General features: G+C 34.5%; 1 protein-coding gene across 4 annotated transcripts in view; it reads right to left on the bottom strand.

The window, feature by feature from the left end:
- st3gal3b (ST3 beta-galactoside alpha-2,3-sialyltransferase 3b) overlaps positions 1 to 16,303 on the bottom strand; it is a 70,118-nt gene extending 53,815 nt beyond the window's left edge. For all 4 annotated transcript variants that reach the window (XM_073848801.1, XM_073848802.1, XM_073848803.1 and 1 more), the window contains exons 1-2: positions 16,136 to 16,303; positions 1,613 to 1,761 (exon numbers count right to left, since the gene is read on the bottom strand). In XM_073848801.1, the coding sequence (XP_073704902.1) occupies positions 1,613 to 1,721 (109 nt within the window). In that variant the 5' untranslated portion in view covers positions 1,722 to 1,761; positions 16,136 to 16,303. The remainder of the gene's footprint in view (positions 1 to 1,612; positions 1,762 to 16,135) is intronic.
- Positions 16,304 to 17,590: the final 1,287 nt, after the last annotated feature.

The raw sequence follows: 17,590 nt of genomic DNA, 5'->3' as shown, positions 1-17,590 counted from the left end.
GATTCTTTGAAGAATAAAAAAGATCAAAAGAACAGCATTATTTCAAAATAGAAATATTTCTTAACAATTTTTAACAAGTCTTTAATATCATTAATATAAAAAAACATTCTCTCTCTCTCTCTGAAAAGCTATTTTGCATAAATACTGCTCTTTTTATTATTTTTTTACAAATTCTGAAAAATAAATAGATGAATAAATAAATAAATAATGTAATTTACCATATTATAATGATTTCTGAAGGATCATGTGGCACTGAAGACTGGAGTAATGATGCTGAAAATTTCGCTTTGCATCACAAGAAAAATATATTTTAAAATATAATAAAATAGAAAAATGCTATATTAATTTGCAATAATATTTCACAATATTACAGTTTTTTCGGTAAAAATTAAACAAACAAAACAAAACATTACAGATCACAAACTTTTGAACAGCAGTGTAAATTTAATATTTACTTAATATTTCCTGATTTGGCTAAACCAATTATTCCTATAATTATATTATATAAATATACAATTTTTGGTAATGGATAATTGACTTAGCCAAATCAGTTGGGGTGAAACAACATGGCTCTACAATAACTAACTCACTAAAAAGAACTGGTGCACAAGAGCAATTTTTCAGCAAAAATCATGGTTTGGGCTGTTGTTTTTTTGGTGCAGGAAACACTAGCATGCAACTAATGCCATAATATCAGATAAATTTCTCTGAGAATGGTTTGATCATTTCCTGCATGTAAAAGATGACATTGCTAAGACATTTTTGTACAGTAGTTTTTACATAACTCACATATCGTCTTTTCAGTTACCCATGTGTTGCTTTCATACTTCACATGTACGGCTGGTGATATCAGCGTAGACACAGCATTCTCAATGACTGTGTCTGCAGCCATTTCCAAACAATGGAAATGTGTTTGGTAAAGTAGAGCTACTGTTGTACACAAGACAACGCTCTGTTGTGTGGTTGAAGTAGTGTGAAATAAAGAGACTCTACTGAAGGACACTCTAAACTGACATGAAAATGCAAATATAGAGCTTTTCACCTGCCAAAAAATAAGTCAACCATTATAAAATCTCCCACCTAACCAATCTAAAATAGAAGCAATGAAATGAAGCCACATTAAACTTAAGTCCATTTTCCCTCGATACAATGCATTGTTCCAGACTGAGAGTAATAATCTTTCAGACCAGCTACTGAGGTCCACAAACTAATACCTGAACAAACATTTGAACAACAAATATTTAGCCATGCGAATCCCTACCACACCTCCAAAACCGTTTACATAGACTTGAAAAGGAGAATATTAAAAATCCTGCAAGTAGCAGTTTTCTAATTATTTCAGAAGTGTCCACTTTGAGCAAAATGACAAAACGTGAACTTGAAAACAGTTATGCAAAACCTGTGAACCCACACAAGACTGATCTGACCTAAACATCCAGCTGTAAGGCAAGCACGCAAGCGGACGGTTAAGATTAATAATTTAACTGACAGAGGGTCTAACAAACAAACTGTGGCAAACATACATATTGACAGAGCAAAAGGCACCCACGTATGGAGAGGTCACAACCTGATGCACATTAACAGATAGATGGCAACGGGAGGCAATACTCACGTGGCTTCTGGCCCCATACGTGCAAATGGAGCTTCCCAGAAGAGTAGTAGATGAACCCCAAGACCAGCATGGGACACAGGACGAACAGTAGTTTGTGTGCAGGCTTCATGTTCCTCAACCATTCACATGGTACCGTGTTTTTATTTCACCTAAGAACAGGATAGAAAAATCCACAGAAGCTGAATCACATGTTCACAGCACGCAGTGAAGCAGACAGACTTTCATTATTAAAGGGGTCTTATTACGCTTTTATTTATTTTCAACTTCCTTTGGTGTGTAATGTTGCTGTTTGATCAAGTTACAAAGTAGGGCTGCAACAACGAATCGATAAAAATCGATTACTAAAAGCGTTGGCAACGAATTTCATAATCGATTCGTTGTGTCGCGCGACGCAGAGACATTTGGTTGTTATTATATATATTAAAAAAAAATTGAGTGCAGAGCGGAGTGGACACATTCGGTCTCTCTCCCGCACTGATGCCAGCAGAGTTCGGCACCTCATAAGCTGTGTTTCCATCCAAAAATGCGAATTTAACTTATGCGCAAAACTGGAACATTTGAGCATAAAGCACCGTTTCTACATTATATATATATATATATATATATGCTGCCCCGATTTATATCAAACATGTTTGATATTTAAGCCTACTTTGGCTAGCGTACTTTCACAGCAGCCAATGCTCGATCGCAAAACAGCTGCTGTACGGGTCGTTGGATAGTGGAGATGGAGAAAACTACTTCTATAGTTTTTGTAACACTGTCTGTCTGTATAATGTGTCGAAAACATACCACAACCGTAAGGAGAAAGAGGAGCTCTGCTGAGGTGAAATCGTCTCAGTTTTGAATAGGGCTGTGACGGTGCTGGCACGTTGTTTTTTTTATATATAGCCTACACTTCAGTCAGCGAACAAGCAGCCTAAAAACGCTAAAATAAATCAAAGAAATAATATATTTAATTAAGAAAGTAGCCTAAGAGTATTAAATAGGCTATTAAACAAACATTCCTTGTAAAAATGTCCGACAGCTCATCAATTTTTGGCCGACTGAATTTCCAGTCCGACTGTCTTTTTTTCTCTTTCTCTTCCTCATTACACAGCTGCTGTTTTTAATAGCAAAGTGATTACATTTATTTTCGTTCCTTTAGTTTATAAAGTTAATTTATAGATATATTTGGAACACTTTTTGTTTGTTAAATTCAAGTTTTTGTTTTTTAAAGTTATACCTAGCAAACAGCGGCAGACAGATCAAAAGCCTGCTTAATTCATCGCGATTTAAATTAAAATCCATTGATATAAAAAACTTAAAACATATCACAATATTAGTTTAATCATTCAATCAAGATAATTCCAAAGTTTGTGCGGACAGAAGCGCGCTTTGCAGGACATGGAGACACCAGTGCGATGTGGAATTTCTTTTTTGCTCATAAAGGTAAGAGTAATTTACCACCCGGGCCGGAACTGTAAAGGGTCTACCTTAGTTTGTGTGTACTAACAGTATCAACAAAATGTGCTCTTAAAGAAAACAAACAGAATACGCTTGATATCTTTGGTTTAAACAGGAGCGCTTCACAATAATTAACCGAAACCCAGGTAATTGCCTCACAAACACAATATCTATAGAAAGCTTTAAATTATTATTTTAATATAAAACGAAATAATTAAAATCGAAAACAAAACTCTTTCATTAGCTAATCCATAAAGATGCATTAGGCATTAATGAGCAGATGGCAGGATCGTCAATTTCATCTTTGCAACACTGAATCAGAAAATACTAGTTTATTAAGTAATTCGAATATTTTCTTAATTTTTGCCTTGACACATTCATGGTAATTACTTTTGCTGGGGCTTTGAGGCCAGTTTTGCGTGCATTTGAATGCGGAACTCTTCCAGGTTGCTGCTGATGGCAGGACACTAAACACCGCCATGGCAGAATGAATGTAGCAGAAAGTTAGTCAAGTTATCCCGTTCCAGCGTGCAAAGTCACATGACTTTTTTAATGCGCACTGAGGAATTTAATTTGAGAGGCTTCTTGATGGGAAATGCAGCATGTACACCACAGCAATCTGCTGTCTTGACGGATAGTAATTTTAGTTTATTTAGTCTATATATTTGGCAGATGTAAAGCATACATGTGTATGTTTTTTGTGTTAGTCCATTTTTATTTTATTATTATTATTATAACAGTTCAAGGAGCAACATGTTCGTGCACTTTCTAAAGATTTTAGTTCTGTTTTTGAATAAAGGGTTGCAAATCCCTTGTTTTTTTTTTATCCGATTCATCGATTAATCGAATAAATAATCGACAGATTAATCGATTATTAAAATAATCGTTAGTTGCAGCCCTATTACAAAGCACAAAGTGCAATCCAAAGGGCGACCAGGGATGAACTGTCTGACAGTTTGCTTTTAGAAAATTGTAAATGGGCCATTCTACAGAATTGGTACGTAATCAGAGTTGGAAAAAATATTGTATGTATGCAATTTATGCAATTTATTGTATTTTAAATCCAATTTCTCTTCACAAAAGGTAAATAGCTGATAATTCAAAGTTAAGGATTAATTAGTTTAAATATTTCACTAAACACTACCATAATATCTTAGTTGATAATTCAGCATACTTTATTTTTGACAAAACATCCTATGTTTCGGTAGTGACAACACATTTTTGGTAGTGACGTTAATGTTTTGGTAGCAGCTACATTATATTACAGAATTTTAACCCACACACTAAAACACTACTAAAACACTAAAATACTAAAAATTGCGTAACCGTACTAAAATTGTGTTTATTTCCCACAAACAAAAGATTATGGGTTTTCATTTTGTCATCTCAAAGATACTAATTACCACATAGTTACATGTATTGAAACAACATTGAACAAAACAAATGTGTATTTTGATTCATTGTTTGATATATATATTCTTATCAAACGATGAATCAAAATACACATTTGTTTTGTTCAATATTGTTTTCATAGGTTTTTCACAAATTTAGGGGTTAAGGTTCAGGAAAGCCACCTCCCAACTGAAAGTAATAAATGATTATTTTATATATATTAAGCTTACTGATATTTTAAACATTATTGTAGGTTTCAATAGATAATAGATGGATATTATTAAACATCTAAGATTTGAATTCTTAACCCATTTAAGCCCACCAAGAATTTTTCTAGATGTTATCCATGTTTAATGTCTCAATGACATGCAAGCAAACACGAAATTAAAGGATTTCAAGAAGAAAAAAAAAAAAAAAGGCATTGACTTCCTTCCTGTCACATGAGGCTGTCAACTTCCTACCCCCTACTTCCAGGAAGCATTGCGAAGGCAAACCCTTCTAGGGCTGCAACTAATGATTATTTTGATATTCGATTAGTTGGTCGATTATTTTTTCGATTAATCGGCTTACAAATTTTTTTATTTTACTGACAAAAATCACACTATGCCACATTCTGCCCAATGTCCCTCAAACAAATGTGCCAACTGAAAGCTATGAAAACACAGTTCTTAACTTATTAGACCACCTGTCGTAATAAATAGAAAAGACAAATATCTGAAGAAAAACACTATAAAGCGCTTGACTATTTTTTTCATAGATAACCACAATAATTATAGCATTAGAAAGCGTCTGGTTATGGTTATGAAGCGTCTGATATTTATATATAACATAATTACACGCTGTTATCCTTTTACAGTTCCTACGCTCCATAAATATGTGCACTACATGTTGTCTTTTAAACCTAAATTTAACATTTATTCAATGAACGTATTAAGCACGGACTTTTATGCAAAACTGGAAATGCTTGCGTGAATTTGTGACATTTACAGATAAGGATATGACCGTAAACTGAAAGTTTTCATGCTGAGGATGCAAACGAATCTGTCAAAGCGCCTCACAGGGCAAGCCATTACGCTATTAGCTAAAAGTTTAAAATAAAGAATTATCATGTTTTTGGCAGCTTGGATCACGTAACTCTCCTGCAGCATCTCATTCTGTTTCCTCCACTATTTGTAGATGCATTTTGTCCGCATTTGAACCGATAACCGATAATGAGAATTGTTGTCGATGATTTTCATTTATCATGTTTGGAATCATCCAAACAAAGCAAATCTTACAAGAGATCTATAGTTTTTTGTATACATAAAAAGTCAAAAGTCCAAGTAGCACCTATAGTTGCCGGTGGGGCAAATGACTTGTAAGTACATATAACATATATCATGGGGAAATGGGGTATACTGTTGCTAGCATCATGCTACTCATGTTACCTTCTTGTTAAAAACATGGTAGCATCATGCTAGCAACATTCTGATCATGCAACAACGTGTTACAGATTAAACCAGCTAAAACCAGCCAACCAGTTTAGACTGGTTTTAGCTGGTCATCCAGCCTGGTCTTAGCTGGTCAGCAGGCTGGTTTTAGAGGGGTTCTGGCCACTTCCTTAGCTGGTCTGGTTGGGAAACCAGCTGGAACAACCAGCTAAAACCAGTCTGACCAGCCTAGCCATCTTAAACCAGCTAAGACCAGCCAACCAGCTTAGGCTGGTTTTAGCTGTTTTTTCAGCAGGGTGCTGAAAGAGGTTATTTCGAGTTTGATGCCAAATGTTTTCTTTATATTAAAATTTGACATTAAAGGATTGCATACAACATATTTGCCCACTTGCAACTATAGTTGTCGCACATTCAAATACAATTTTTTAAGAAAAAAAATTAAAACCTATTAACACGACTATATTCATGAGACCATTCAGAAAAATGTGGGAAAAAATGGGTTAAATGCTTTTTAAATTTCTGTAGAATGGCCAATATAAGGAATTTGTGACCCTGGACCACAAAACCAGTCATAAGGTTAAATTTTACAAAACTGAGATGTATACATCATATGAATACTCAATAAATAAGCTTTCTATTGATGTATGGTTTGTTATGATAGGACAATATTTGTTCGAGATACATCTATTTAAAAAGCCGGAATCTGAGGGTGCAAAAAAATCAAAATACTGAGAAAATCACCTTTAAAGTTGTCCAAATTAGGTTCTTAACAATGCATATTACTAATCAAAAATTACATTTTGATATATTTAGAGTAGGAATTTTACAAAGAATCATCATGGAATATGATCTTTACTTAATTTCCTAATGATTTTTTGCATAAAAGAAAAATCAAAAATTTTGACCCATGCAATGTATTTTTGGCTATTGCTACAAATATACCCCAGCGACTTAAGACTGGTTTTGTGGTCCAGGGTCACATTTAAACTTACAAGGCTTTAAAACACATGCAGATGTTTTGTTTGTTGTTGCTGGAGTAGCCAAGGAACAAGTTTCTGCATCTAAAGCAGCTCATTTGCATTTAAAGAGGCAATGTCTTAAATAAGGCATGGAATCATTTGACTGAGCCAAAGACTGATTTATTCAGTAACAAAGTGACGGATGATTTTATGAATAGCTGATTAAATTGAATTATTTGCTCAATCAAAACGCGGATACATTTAGGAACCGAACACTACTCAGAGTTACTCGGTGCTGTGTATTTATTTGAAATGATTTCCAACAATATTGTATCTAAAATGTAAGTCAGTTAATATTAACTTCTTGTTTCTGAAATGTATAAAATCAATATCACATTAAAATCTCAGATTCCGAAAACAGCTCTTTTCTTACCTCTGATATTAACTAAACTAAATGTTTAAAGTTATACATACAAAAGTCTGCACACTGTCTGCGTGGGAAAACAGACATGCGGAGTGAGCGTGAGAACAGTGTCAATTGTGTGATTCTAATGCTTAACGTTGGCAGCCCTGGGCGGTTCATGCATGCATGCCTGCATGTTCATGCAATGTTGTGTTGCTGCTGGGCCTACTGCATTTTATTAAGGTTGAACAAGCATGGCCGTAACAAGGGTTTGAAAATTAATGAGGTCTGGGTTGGGGTGTAAAGAACTGTACTATAATCACACCTACAAATACACTACACATTTTAAATTAGACCTTATTTATTGCTTTAAAATTTGTTAATAATTTACTATACGTTGTGGTGGATCATTTTTTTATTTGTTCATTGTTCATGCAATAATACTTTATTACTTTAGAACAATATTAATTACTGTAATAGTTTTCCTTAGTAAACAATACTACACAATTTTTGTCTAGCATTCTTATGAATGTGCATGACTGTAAAAGGTTAACTACTAAAACTGAATGAAATAGCATAGCCTTCTTCAGCTCAAGGGTCTGCATATTTGGCATATTTTATTCCATAACCTTTGTTCTACAGATCTGTGTCCTGTTGTTATTATGCTGCTATTTTTGGTAGTGTTGATACCAGAAAATAAAAGAGTAAATGTTATGTCCACATTTCCCGCAACGTAGAAATCCCAATGAACGTGTTCCACTAACATTTAAAAACTCTCCCCAATTCACACACAAACCAACGTTCAGCTCTCAAGGCAAACACATCAAACTACACTCTCCTAGTCTTGAAGGAGAATGGGGTTAGAATATTACAAGACAGCAATTTCATATGAATTTGTACAATGTAATTTGTATAAAACTGTACAATTTTAGGAAAAATGTAAGCATGAAGGTTCACACATAAGCTACTTCAAAACCTAACCACAGCAGATTGTACAAATTCAAACAAATTAGCCACCAATTTGTTAAAATGTAAAACAGTTTTACTTCGCAACTTATCATATTCATGTTGTGTTCATCAATAACTACTACAGAACCGTTATTAATCCATTCATCATCACCATTGTTCATATAGTTCAATAGTTTGTCTATTTCTGAAGAATGGGGTCAAAAATCTACAACCAATTTTCTGAAAATTCCTCAGCTCAAATTTTTGATTTTGTTAATATTATAGAAACTAGGGCTGTGCAATTAATCAAAATTCGATTTCTGCTTCAAACGATCATGAAAATGCAGTAATCGAGATGAAAACAGCTTTACTCGGGAGCCAAGTTGATTTTGTGACACAGTGCTGCAAGATCCAGTAAGATCCAGTAAGAAGTGTTTGAATTCACTGCACAATGAAAACGATTGCTACAAGATCTAGTGAGAATCATTTGAATTCTCCCCAGAATTCTCTGTTATAAACAGCGCTGACTTACGCCAGAAAACCAGAAGTATCAATACTAAACTATAACCATGGTGTTGTGGTAGAAATAATAATACATTATTCATTTCAGGGTTTGTACAACCTTTGAGAGAGAAATTCAACGGTTGAGAATGAAAATGTGTGTGTAACAGTATATTGGACCCGTGACACTTAAAGCGGCAACAAATAATATTCCTTCTGCCGTCTCTGTGCTTAATATTAATAAAACATAAAAATACAAAGAGAAAAATCACTCACTGCTCTTGAATGAAGGACTTTTGTCTTTTAATAAGAAAAAGCATGTTTAAATATTACAGTGAAAATGCTGTTTTATTTTACATTCAAATAATTACATTCAATTTCTGCAGTATTATTAGACTACTTTAGACTTGTATAAAGGTATTCAGTATTTTTGTTTCCTAAAGCACTTTTTTGTATCTTTTTTTCTGCTGTATTACTATCTTTAAATTAACCACTAATATAAAGCTTTGGACCCAGTCATAATTGTGTTAAATAACCGTGATTACAATATTGACCAAAATAATCATGATTTTTGCCCAAATCGAGCAGCCCTAATAGAAAGGCAAACATTAATAGTGATAAAAGTAAAAAAGTGTCATGGATGTATAATTTTCACCTGAGATTTAGAGCCAAACATAAACATTAAGACGCATCTGAAACAGCACGCAACTACAGAATTTAGTTATTTTATTGCACCTAAACAGCCAAATACATCGAATATTTTATCAAAATGCCCATCTGGCGAGTATTCACGTAAACACAGTTGGTTATATTAAGTGTAAATAGCTGTGAAACAAAACACACATGTAACAGTACACTGATTCGTGCATGAGGTCTTAAAGAGACAGTCTAAACAATCCTGCTGCTGTCTGTGTCATTACTATTTAGGGATGGGAGAAAAAAATCGATTCGCCAAACTATCACAATTCTTTTTGAAACTATTTAAAAATCAATTGGTTTACCGCAGAATCAATTTATATTTATTTACTTTTTCTAAGAAGTGGTGGGGAGAGGGCGAAATGTGTTGTACTTCGAGCAGCACTGCGCAGACGATCGGCGTATGACATCAAAGTACTGTGAGAGTGATTTGAAAGCATGCAGAGCCATCTGCTCTCTCAGGGCTCCAGACATTTTGCAACCATTTTTCTGCCGGTGGGACTAATTTTTGTGAGTTCAACTCATAAGCACTGCCATTTCTGTTGCATATGGGAAACATCGACAATGATAAATGAAACAAAAGCGAAACTAAATCATGCTACGTTTTAGCTGCGCTGCACGGACCGTTTATCAGCTCGAACCGCAAAGCAAACAAACTTGGCCAAGCTCAAAACAGTTTAACTCGGGAGCTAAGTTGATTTTGCGACACTGTTACTGCACAGTGCTGTGAGATCCAGTAAGAAGTGCTTAAATTCGCCAAACAATGAAAACAGTTGCTTCCCAGAATTCTCTGTTATAAATAGCGCTGACTTACATCAGAAAACCAGAAGTATTAAAGGAGTAGTTCACTTTTAGAACAAGAATTTTCAGATAATGTACTCACCCCCTTGTCATCCAAGATGTTCATGTCTTTCTTTCTTCAGCCGTAAATAAATGGTGTTTTTGGAGGCAAAAAAATTTTCTAGAATTTTACTCCATTTAATGGACTTGTATGGTGCTCAGAGTTTAAACTTCCAAAATGCAGTTTAAATGCAGCTACAAAGGGCTCTAAATTATTCCAGCCGACGAAGAAGGGTCTTATCTAGCGAAACGATCAGTTATTTTCTAAAGACATTTACAACTTATATACTTTTTAATCTCAAACACTCATCTTGCAGAGCTAGACAAGACAAGCATTTGATTTTAAAATGTATATAAATAGTAATTTTTGTTTATAAAATAAACCATCATTTTGCTAGATAAGACCCTGTGATCGTTTAGAGCCCTTTGAAGCTGCATTTTGGAAGTTCAAACTCGGGGGCACCATAGAAGTCCATTAAATAGAGAGAAATCCTGAAATGTTTTACTCAAAAAACATGATTTCTTTACAACTGAAGAAAGAAAGACATGAACATCTTGGATGACAAGGGGGTGAGTACATTATCTGTACATTTTTGTTCTGAAAGTGAACTACTCCTTTAATGCGAACTATAACCATGGTGTTGTGGTAGAAATAATAATAAATTAATTTCAGGGTTTGTACAACCTTTGAGAGAGAAATTCAAGCACCTTTTTAATGACTTTCCAGCATTTAACATAACTATTTCCAGCACTTTAGAGCTCTAAAATGATCCAATTTGAATGTTATTTTTAATGGGATGACCGAAATATACTTTGCAATAAACAAAGTAAAATTTGCCGGGAAAACATGACTAAACATGACTAAAATTGTTTGTAAAGTAACATAGCACTTTATTTTATTTCAGAAAGTATATTTTCTACTCATTTTGTTAAACATTTGAATCGGCAGACTAGCGTATCGCCTCAGCTCTAATAGCTAGAATCAATATCCTAAAAAAACAAAAAATAATATAATAATAATAATTTGCAATACAAATCGGCACCCAAGTATTGTGATAGTATTGAATCAGGAGGTAGGTGTATCGTCCCATCCCTATTAATATTCATTTATACAGTGCAGACAATCCAGTGATACTTTAAAGTAGAACAGATCATTACACTTCTGTTGTACTTCTGTACCTTAATATTAATCTTAGACCTACCTGAAAAAAAATCTAAGTACTGTTTATTTAATTTCTATCTTGTTATTGTATTTATTTGTGCTACTGCTTGTTGTTTATTTATTTGTCTTTTTAGTTGAAATAAATGGTTTTCACATTTGACCACATTTGATTTTCAACCATTTGAAACCATCAAGTCACACTGGGATCCCCAAATCTCTGGGATTGAACCATACAGGGTCGTAAAAATGAAGATTACAGAAGAGAAGCTTATTAAAAAGCAGAATCTGGAGGGACATTAAGATATCTTTAATAGGGATGCTCATATTGACCGTTTAACCGTTAACCGTCAGTAAGAATTTTAACCGATTATTACTATCAGTTAAACGGTTAAAAAAATAATAATAATAATAATAAAAAAAAGTTATATATATTGATATAGTTTGCTGCATGGTGAAAGAAAAAATTATGTTTACTCGCGGGCGCGTGTAAAAGTGCGGCTGTCCAGACATATTTCGTTGAGTAAGCACCTGCTTTACCTTCTCTTAGTTTGTGTAACTCATGTAAGTAGCCTATGCAACATGATGGCAATGGCGATATTGGGTTATCAGAGAGTGAATCCATGAATAAATGTATTCAAATTCTGAATGAATTATAGTCTGAAAAGTGCGCGCTCCCCTTACAATCACTGGAAAGCTGTCACTCATACATTACTGTAGTTAATCGCAATCTCACAAAGTTAATAAAAAGTAATAAAATAACCTTTACTCTGTACAATGAATCTCTTATTTACATCATGTCTACACTTTCTTTGTTTTAATGAGAGAGTTCGTGGAGGTATAGAATTCAGCAGAACTGAAACCGGCACTTTGAGTGGTGAGAGGATCGTAACATAGCCGCCTCTGATTGGCCATTGCGATAATGTAATCAACAGAAATGTCTCTGATTGGCTATTGAACGCTGTGAAAACACGTTTCTCCAGATATAACTAGTGGATGAAAAGACCCGAACCGCAAATTGAAAGGATTTTTGTTAAGTGTTTTTATCATGGATCTAAGCGTTAACAGACAGCGTCCCAGTCTATCCGTACAGCATGTCCACATGTTAAAAACTGAGGTATAGGCTGGCCTGCTATATGTTTTTATGTCCGACGAGAAGAACAAGACCGGTACAGTTCTTCAAAGCGCATAGAAGGATTCAGTGTGTTTTAGTTTTGTCATCTTAATTAGGTAGTTATTTAATTTATACATATTTAGTGTAGGCCTATTTATATTATTGCTTTTTTTTTCATTCTGATTTTCTCTGTTCTCAGAAGCGCTGCTCATGCGTGATAATTTGAGTATATGAATGCAGTTTTTGTAGTTGCTCTGTATGCTGCTGTTTGCACGTTAAAATAAAACATTTGCTTGTATTTTTATGTATCATCACAGATACTCGTGCATTCTATTTTTATTTTAAACGAATTTATTATTCTAATTTTATCAGTTAACGGTTAATGATCGGATAACGAGCAGCGGTTGTCGGTCAGGAAAATTAACCGAAATGAGCATCCCTAATAACTTCTACAGGTACAGGCATGCAAACTTTGAACATCAAAAGGAAGGTCTGGGTGATAAAACAATAACTGTAATTTTTTTAACGATGTTTGATAAACACTCAATATGTTTATGTGCCACATAACAAAACAGTGTTTACAGCACCATGCAGACCAATTATCAGTGCGGCACAAACAGCATCGCAGCATGAGATGCGGTTACTCGGGGTCTTGTACACCCCAAATATGAGGTTGTTACAATTTTTACATCAGTTACTGTTTTTGTTAATGAACATAAATTTTCATCTGCACCGTCCCATCAACGTCAGAGGACACAAACCTGTTTCATGATTTCAAACAATATCACATGTTAGAACATGTGATCAGAATCTAAGAAATTGATTTTTATATTAAGATATTTTGTTAACGAAAAAGGATGTGCAGGATTGTACTTGTGCATATTTTGATGTAGAAAAAAATATTTACCATTTAACTGGTTTCTACAACTTTCACTAAAGAGAAGAAATCTGCCTTGAAAATTGAAGGAAATACATTTTTGACATTTATTGTAATAATTATTGCTACCGACTGATATGACATTTCATTGTGAGAATTTGTTGGCCATATCACCAAACCCTAATCAAAAGGTATGTTTAACAATACGGTTAACAATAATTAACTTACTGAAATGTATCATGTCTCATAAAATCACTCAGTGTCTCAACCGTGGAAAGATGCCAATAAAACAGCTTGCGATCGATGTCACTTAACGTTTCATTTACCTCAGTAACGTTACCCAGTTAACTATAAAAACAATTCTAGAGGGAGCTTATTTACTGTTATTTACATGCATAGTTGTATAAATCTTAAAGTTGTTTTTTTATCTTATGTGCAATTGAGTTGTATACAAACATTTTAGTTTTAAGTGTTATTGTTATTATTATTACATCTGAAAAGAAATAGCAGTTGGATATAATGGTTAATGTTGTTAATTATAACCTCTTATATTATAGTAATAAACCAAATGAGAGGGTTCCCTGTATAATTTACAGCAATACTTAAGAAAGAGATTTTTCCTTAAATAAAACATCTGTATTGACACATACTAAAGGAAACTTCTGTGAAGAGCTACAATTTGTAACTTTGTAAATATAAATACATGACATTTAATATTTGGCTTTCTTCTTAATTTTTGTGTTTCTTCCACCAGAAAAAAAACAAACAAACAAAATTACAAATCTGAGCCGACCTTTGGTTGAGTTGACATGGAATGACCCTTGAGGGTGTGTTGGTTAGGAAAGAAAAAGAAAAGAGACAAGACAACTCATCAAATTATCATATACATGCTGAGATGACCAACAGCTACCAAAAAACAGTTATTATTCCATTAATCATCAAGGCAAAAGCACAACTGTTCATTTGATTCAAAAAATCAAAGTCGACATCAGAGAGTAAAAACTCTGGACTAATAAGTTTGTGAAAAGTAAGGGCCTGCAAGTATTTTGTCTGCTAGGGTTTGACGGTAGACTTAGTAAAAGAACAGTTCAGTCATTCTGTCATCATATATTCCCCTTTTCCTAAACCTGGATGGTTTTAGCAGTTTACCACAAAGGTTACAATGCTGTCTTTTTAGACGCTGAAAGTAAATGATAACCTGCTGCTTTTACATCCATCATAAAAGTAGTCATGACTCAAGTTATCATTCAGCCTGTGTACACATTCAAATATAACAGCAGGGCAAATATGTCCCAGTTTTTCCACACAAAATTATCATATGACTTGGAAAATAGTGCATAAATAGTATGAACCACTTTTACGACAATCTTTTATGATTAATTTTTGGAGCTTAACTGCTTCTGATCACCACCATATACACTGTATATAAGAGCAGCATTAACGTTCTGCTAAACACCTGCTTTATGACATGATTGAGCATTATACAGATTTTCAACTACACAGGATGCTTGAATGATGACTATTCGCATAACCACTATAAATCTAACGCATGGCAGCCAATCAAAGGGAATGGGAACAATTTATTGTGTGTGGGAAAAAAATGCAGCACCTCAAAAAAGATCAAAGTCTGTCAGGATAAACAGATCAAATCCTCTGAATTTTGATCACACATGAGCATAACCATCATTTAAAACAGCATTAACTGCTACATAGATTGTTCCTCTGTACGATCTTAATGCAAGACAACAGAGAAAGCATGCAAATAAATATACACCTTTCCTCTCAAGTTGACACAGGTGTCCCAGCAGAGTAGCCTAACCACAAGTGAACTATTAACATGTTCCAATTCCATTAACTAAAAAGTCTCACTATACATTTTATCTTTATTTTGTTGAGTATATCAACTGTTAAATAATTTAAACCGAGATTATTTTGTGAAAAGATCTGCATTAAAAGTATTAATACCACTTGGTTAGACAATCTGTCAAAGCAATGACATAGAAACATGGCTTATTAACTGTTCATATACTTTGTGTGTGGCCAGAGTATCTAAAAAAAATCACTCCATTAGACTAATGTAACGTGGCGTTTTAAAAAACTCCAGATCCATACGGTGGTCACACATCTGTTGTATCTGTCTATTCTGTTCAAAAGCACACGTGACTTACAGCAGCAACAACAACAGAAGAGCACATTGATGTTTTATCTGTCTTAAAAGTATGCAGACTGTTGTGTGATAATGGTACTGTGATGTCCCGTTACTGTATGTTTGCATTTCTCAGACTGAGAGCGCAGGCAGGCTAACGGTTTACCCTCCCCTTTACTTCACACACAAACCAACGGTCAGCTCTTAAGATAAACACAACATAATCGATATATTTAGACCACAAACATCCGACTGTCGAAGCAGAACAGGGTTAGAAAATATGACTAAAATACATATGGTGGAAAATATGAAGGGAGCGCGATGGATTATATGCGCTTAGGGGCCTAAAGCAAAGCAGCCTATCTGCGCTCATTCAGCTAGCCAGCCACACACAAATACAGCCCAGACGGGCTAAAACTCATTCACAAGCACACAGCATATGGTACTCTTTCAAAAGCATTCATAAATTGATACATTCAACGCTTTACACGTCGCCGAGATAGTTTGATGCGCAGAGATTGAACAGTAGCTCTGTGGTAAAACAAACGTCCGGTATAACGCATATAAATGTCCATATAAATCCCCCCTTCTTCTATCGGTATACTTTTACATTACCTGTCTCCACCAGTCTTCAAAACCCTCCGGTTACAATGTTATCGACCACATTTTTCTGTTCCTCCGCTGTTATCGTCCATCCCTTTTCGGTAAAAAATTGCGAGGATACTTTATAACCTCCTCAAAGCAACGAGAGTGAAGCTGCGTGTTGGTTTATTTGGGAATCACCCTCTCGCTCTCTCCCCACCGTTTTAAGTGGGAGGTCTACAGACATAGTCCTCAGCACGGTCGTGTCTCAAATTCTAGTGAGTCGACTACCTAGACAGCATTGTAGACTGGTTAAAAATTTGAAGTTTTAGGACATTGCCTACTATTTGTTCGAATTGAAGTGTCTACAATTCCCTAAAAACTTGCATTCCAGCTTAATGTGTCTTCTTCTTTTTTTTTTTTCTTTATAATGAATCGACTAAACCGGATTAAATAAATAAAAAATATATAGATTGAATAAAGGGTTTTAGGAACAAATATGTTTATACAAATGCTACAAATAAAAAAATACTATTTCGTTTCTAAATGGCGTTATTTAAGAGTGATCAATCGCTTCAATATCCTACATAAAATGAAAAGTAAATGAAACTGTAACTTTTCAGACTAAAGCATGTAATATGTCATGTATAATGTAGAATAATCGAAATGAAATGATACTTTGAAACGTACTTTTCAAAAGAACCGATTCGCAGAAACCAGTCGGACTTCGCAACAACTAACCGAAATACCTCATTTTGTAGTGCCTCCAGCAAATATCACATGTCGAGTGCTTTGAATATATGTAGTGTTATCTGGCAGTTTCATGACAATGAATGCATCTTTTCATAGGCGTTTTGTCTTTCTGTTTCTCATGTGACAGTCTCTCGTCGTCAGCTAATGCATTATATCTTTGCAATTGTGCGCACATGATGGGTCCGGTTTGGCTTTTATATGCAGTTGAGCAGCATTTTAGTTTGCCCATTGTTTGGAGCAGCTCTACAGATGTTTTAGGCCTTTATGTTGGAAATACCATTGAAAGGTATCTTTCCAATGGATGGTTGTAAAAGGGGTCAGTTGTAACACTTCCAATTTCTCAAAAAAGGAACAAGTTACAAATCACCTAATTCAACTTAACACATTCTTAGTTCAGTCCTTATGTGATGAAGTAGAGCCCTGTGACAGAGGAGAAAAACAAATTCTGAGGAAAGAAAGTACCTTTTTAGAGGCCTACTTCATTTATTTTTGTGATTACAATCCCTGCTTTGAAGTTAAACTCATCAAAGTTAAATGTAATAAACTTTGTTGAATAATAAAACAAAGTTAAATAGATATTTTTCATGCAGGATGTTAGTGCTAATGTTCAGTACCGCCGCTCCCTATACGCAGAGTACGCAGTCTGCGTAGGGCACCAACTCCCAGGGGGGCACCATCCCAGCTGCTCAAAAAAATATTTTTATTATTTTATTATTTTTATTATTATTTATTTTA

This window comes from Garra rufa, chromosome 10, assembly GCF_049309525.1.
Source record: "Garra rufa chromosome 10, GarRuf1.0, whole genome shotgun sequence".
Lineage (NCBI taxonomy): Eukaryota > Metazoa > Chordata > Actinopteri > Cypriniformes > Cyprinidae > Garra > Garra rufa.
The sequence above is the reverse complement of the archived record's forward strand: the minus strand, read 5'-3'. Positions and strand labels throughout refer to the sequence as shown.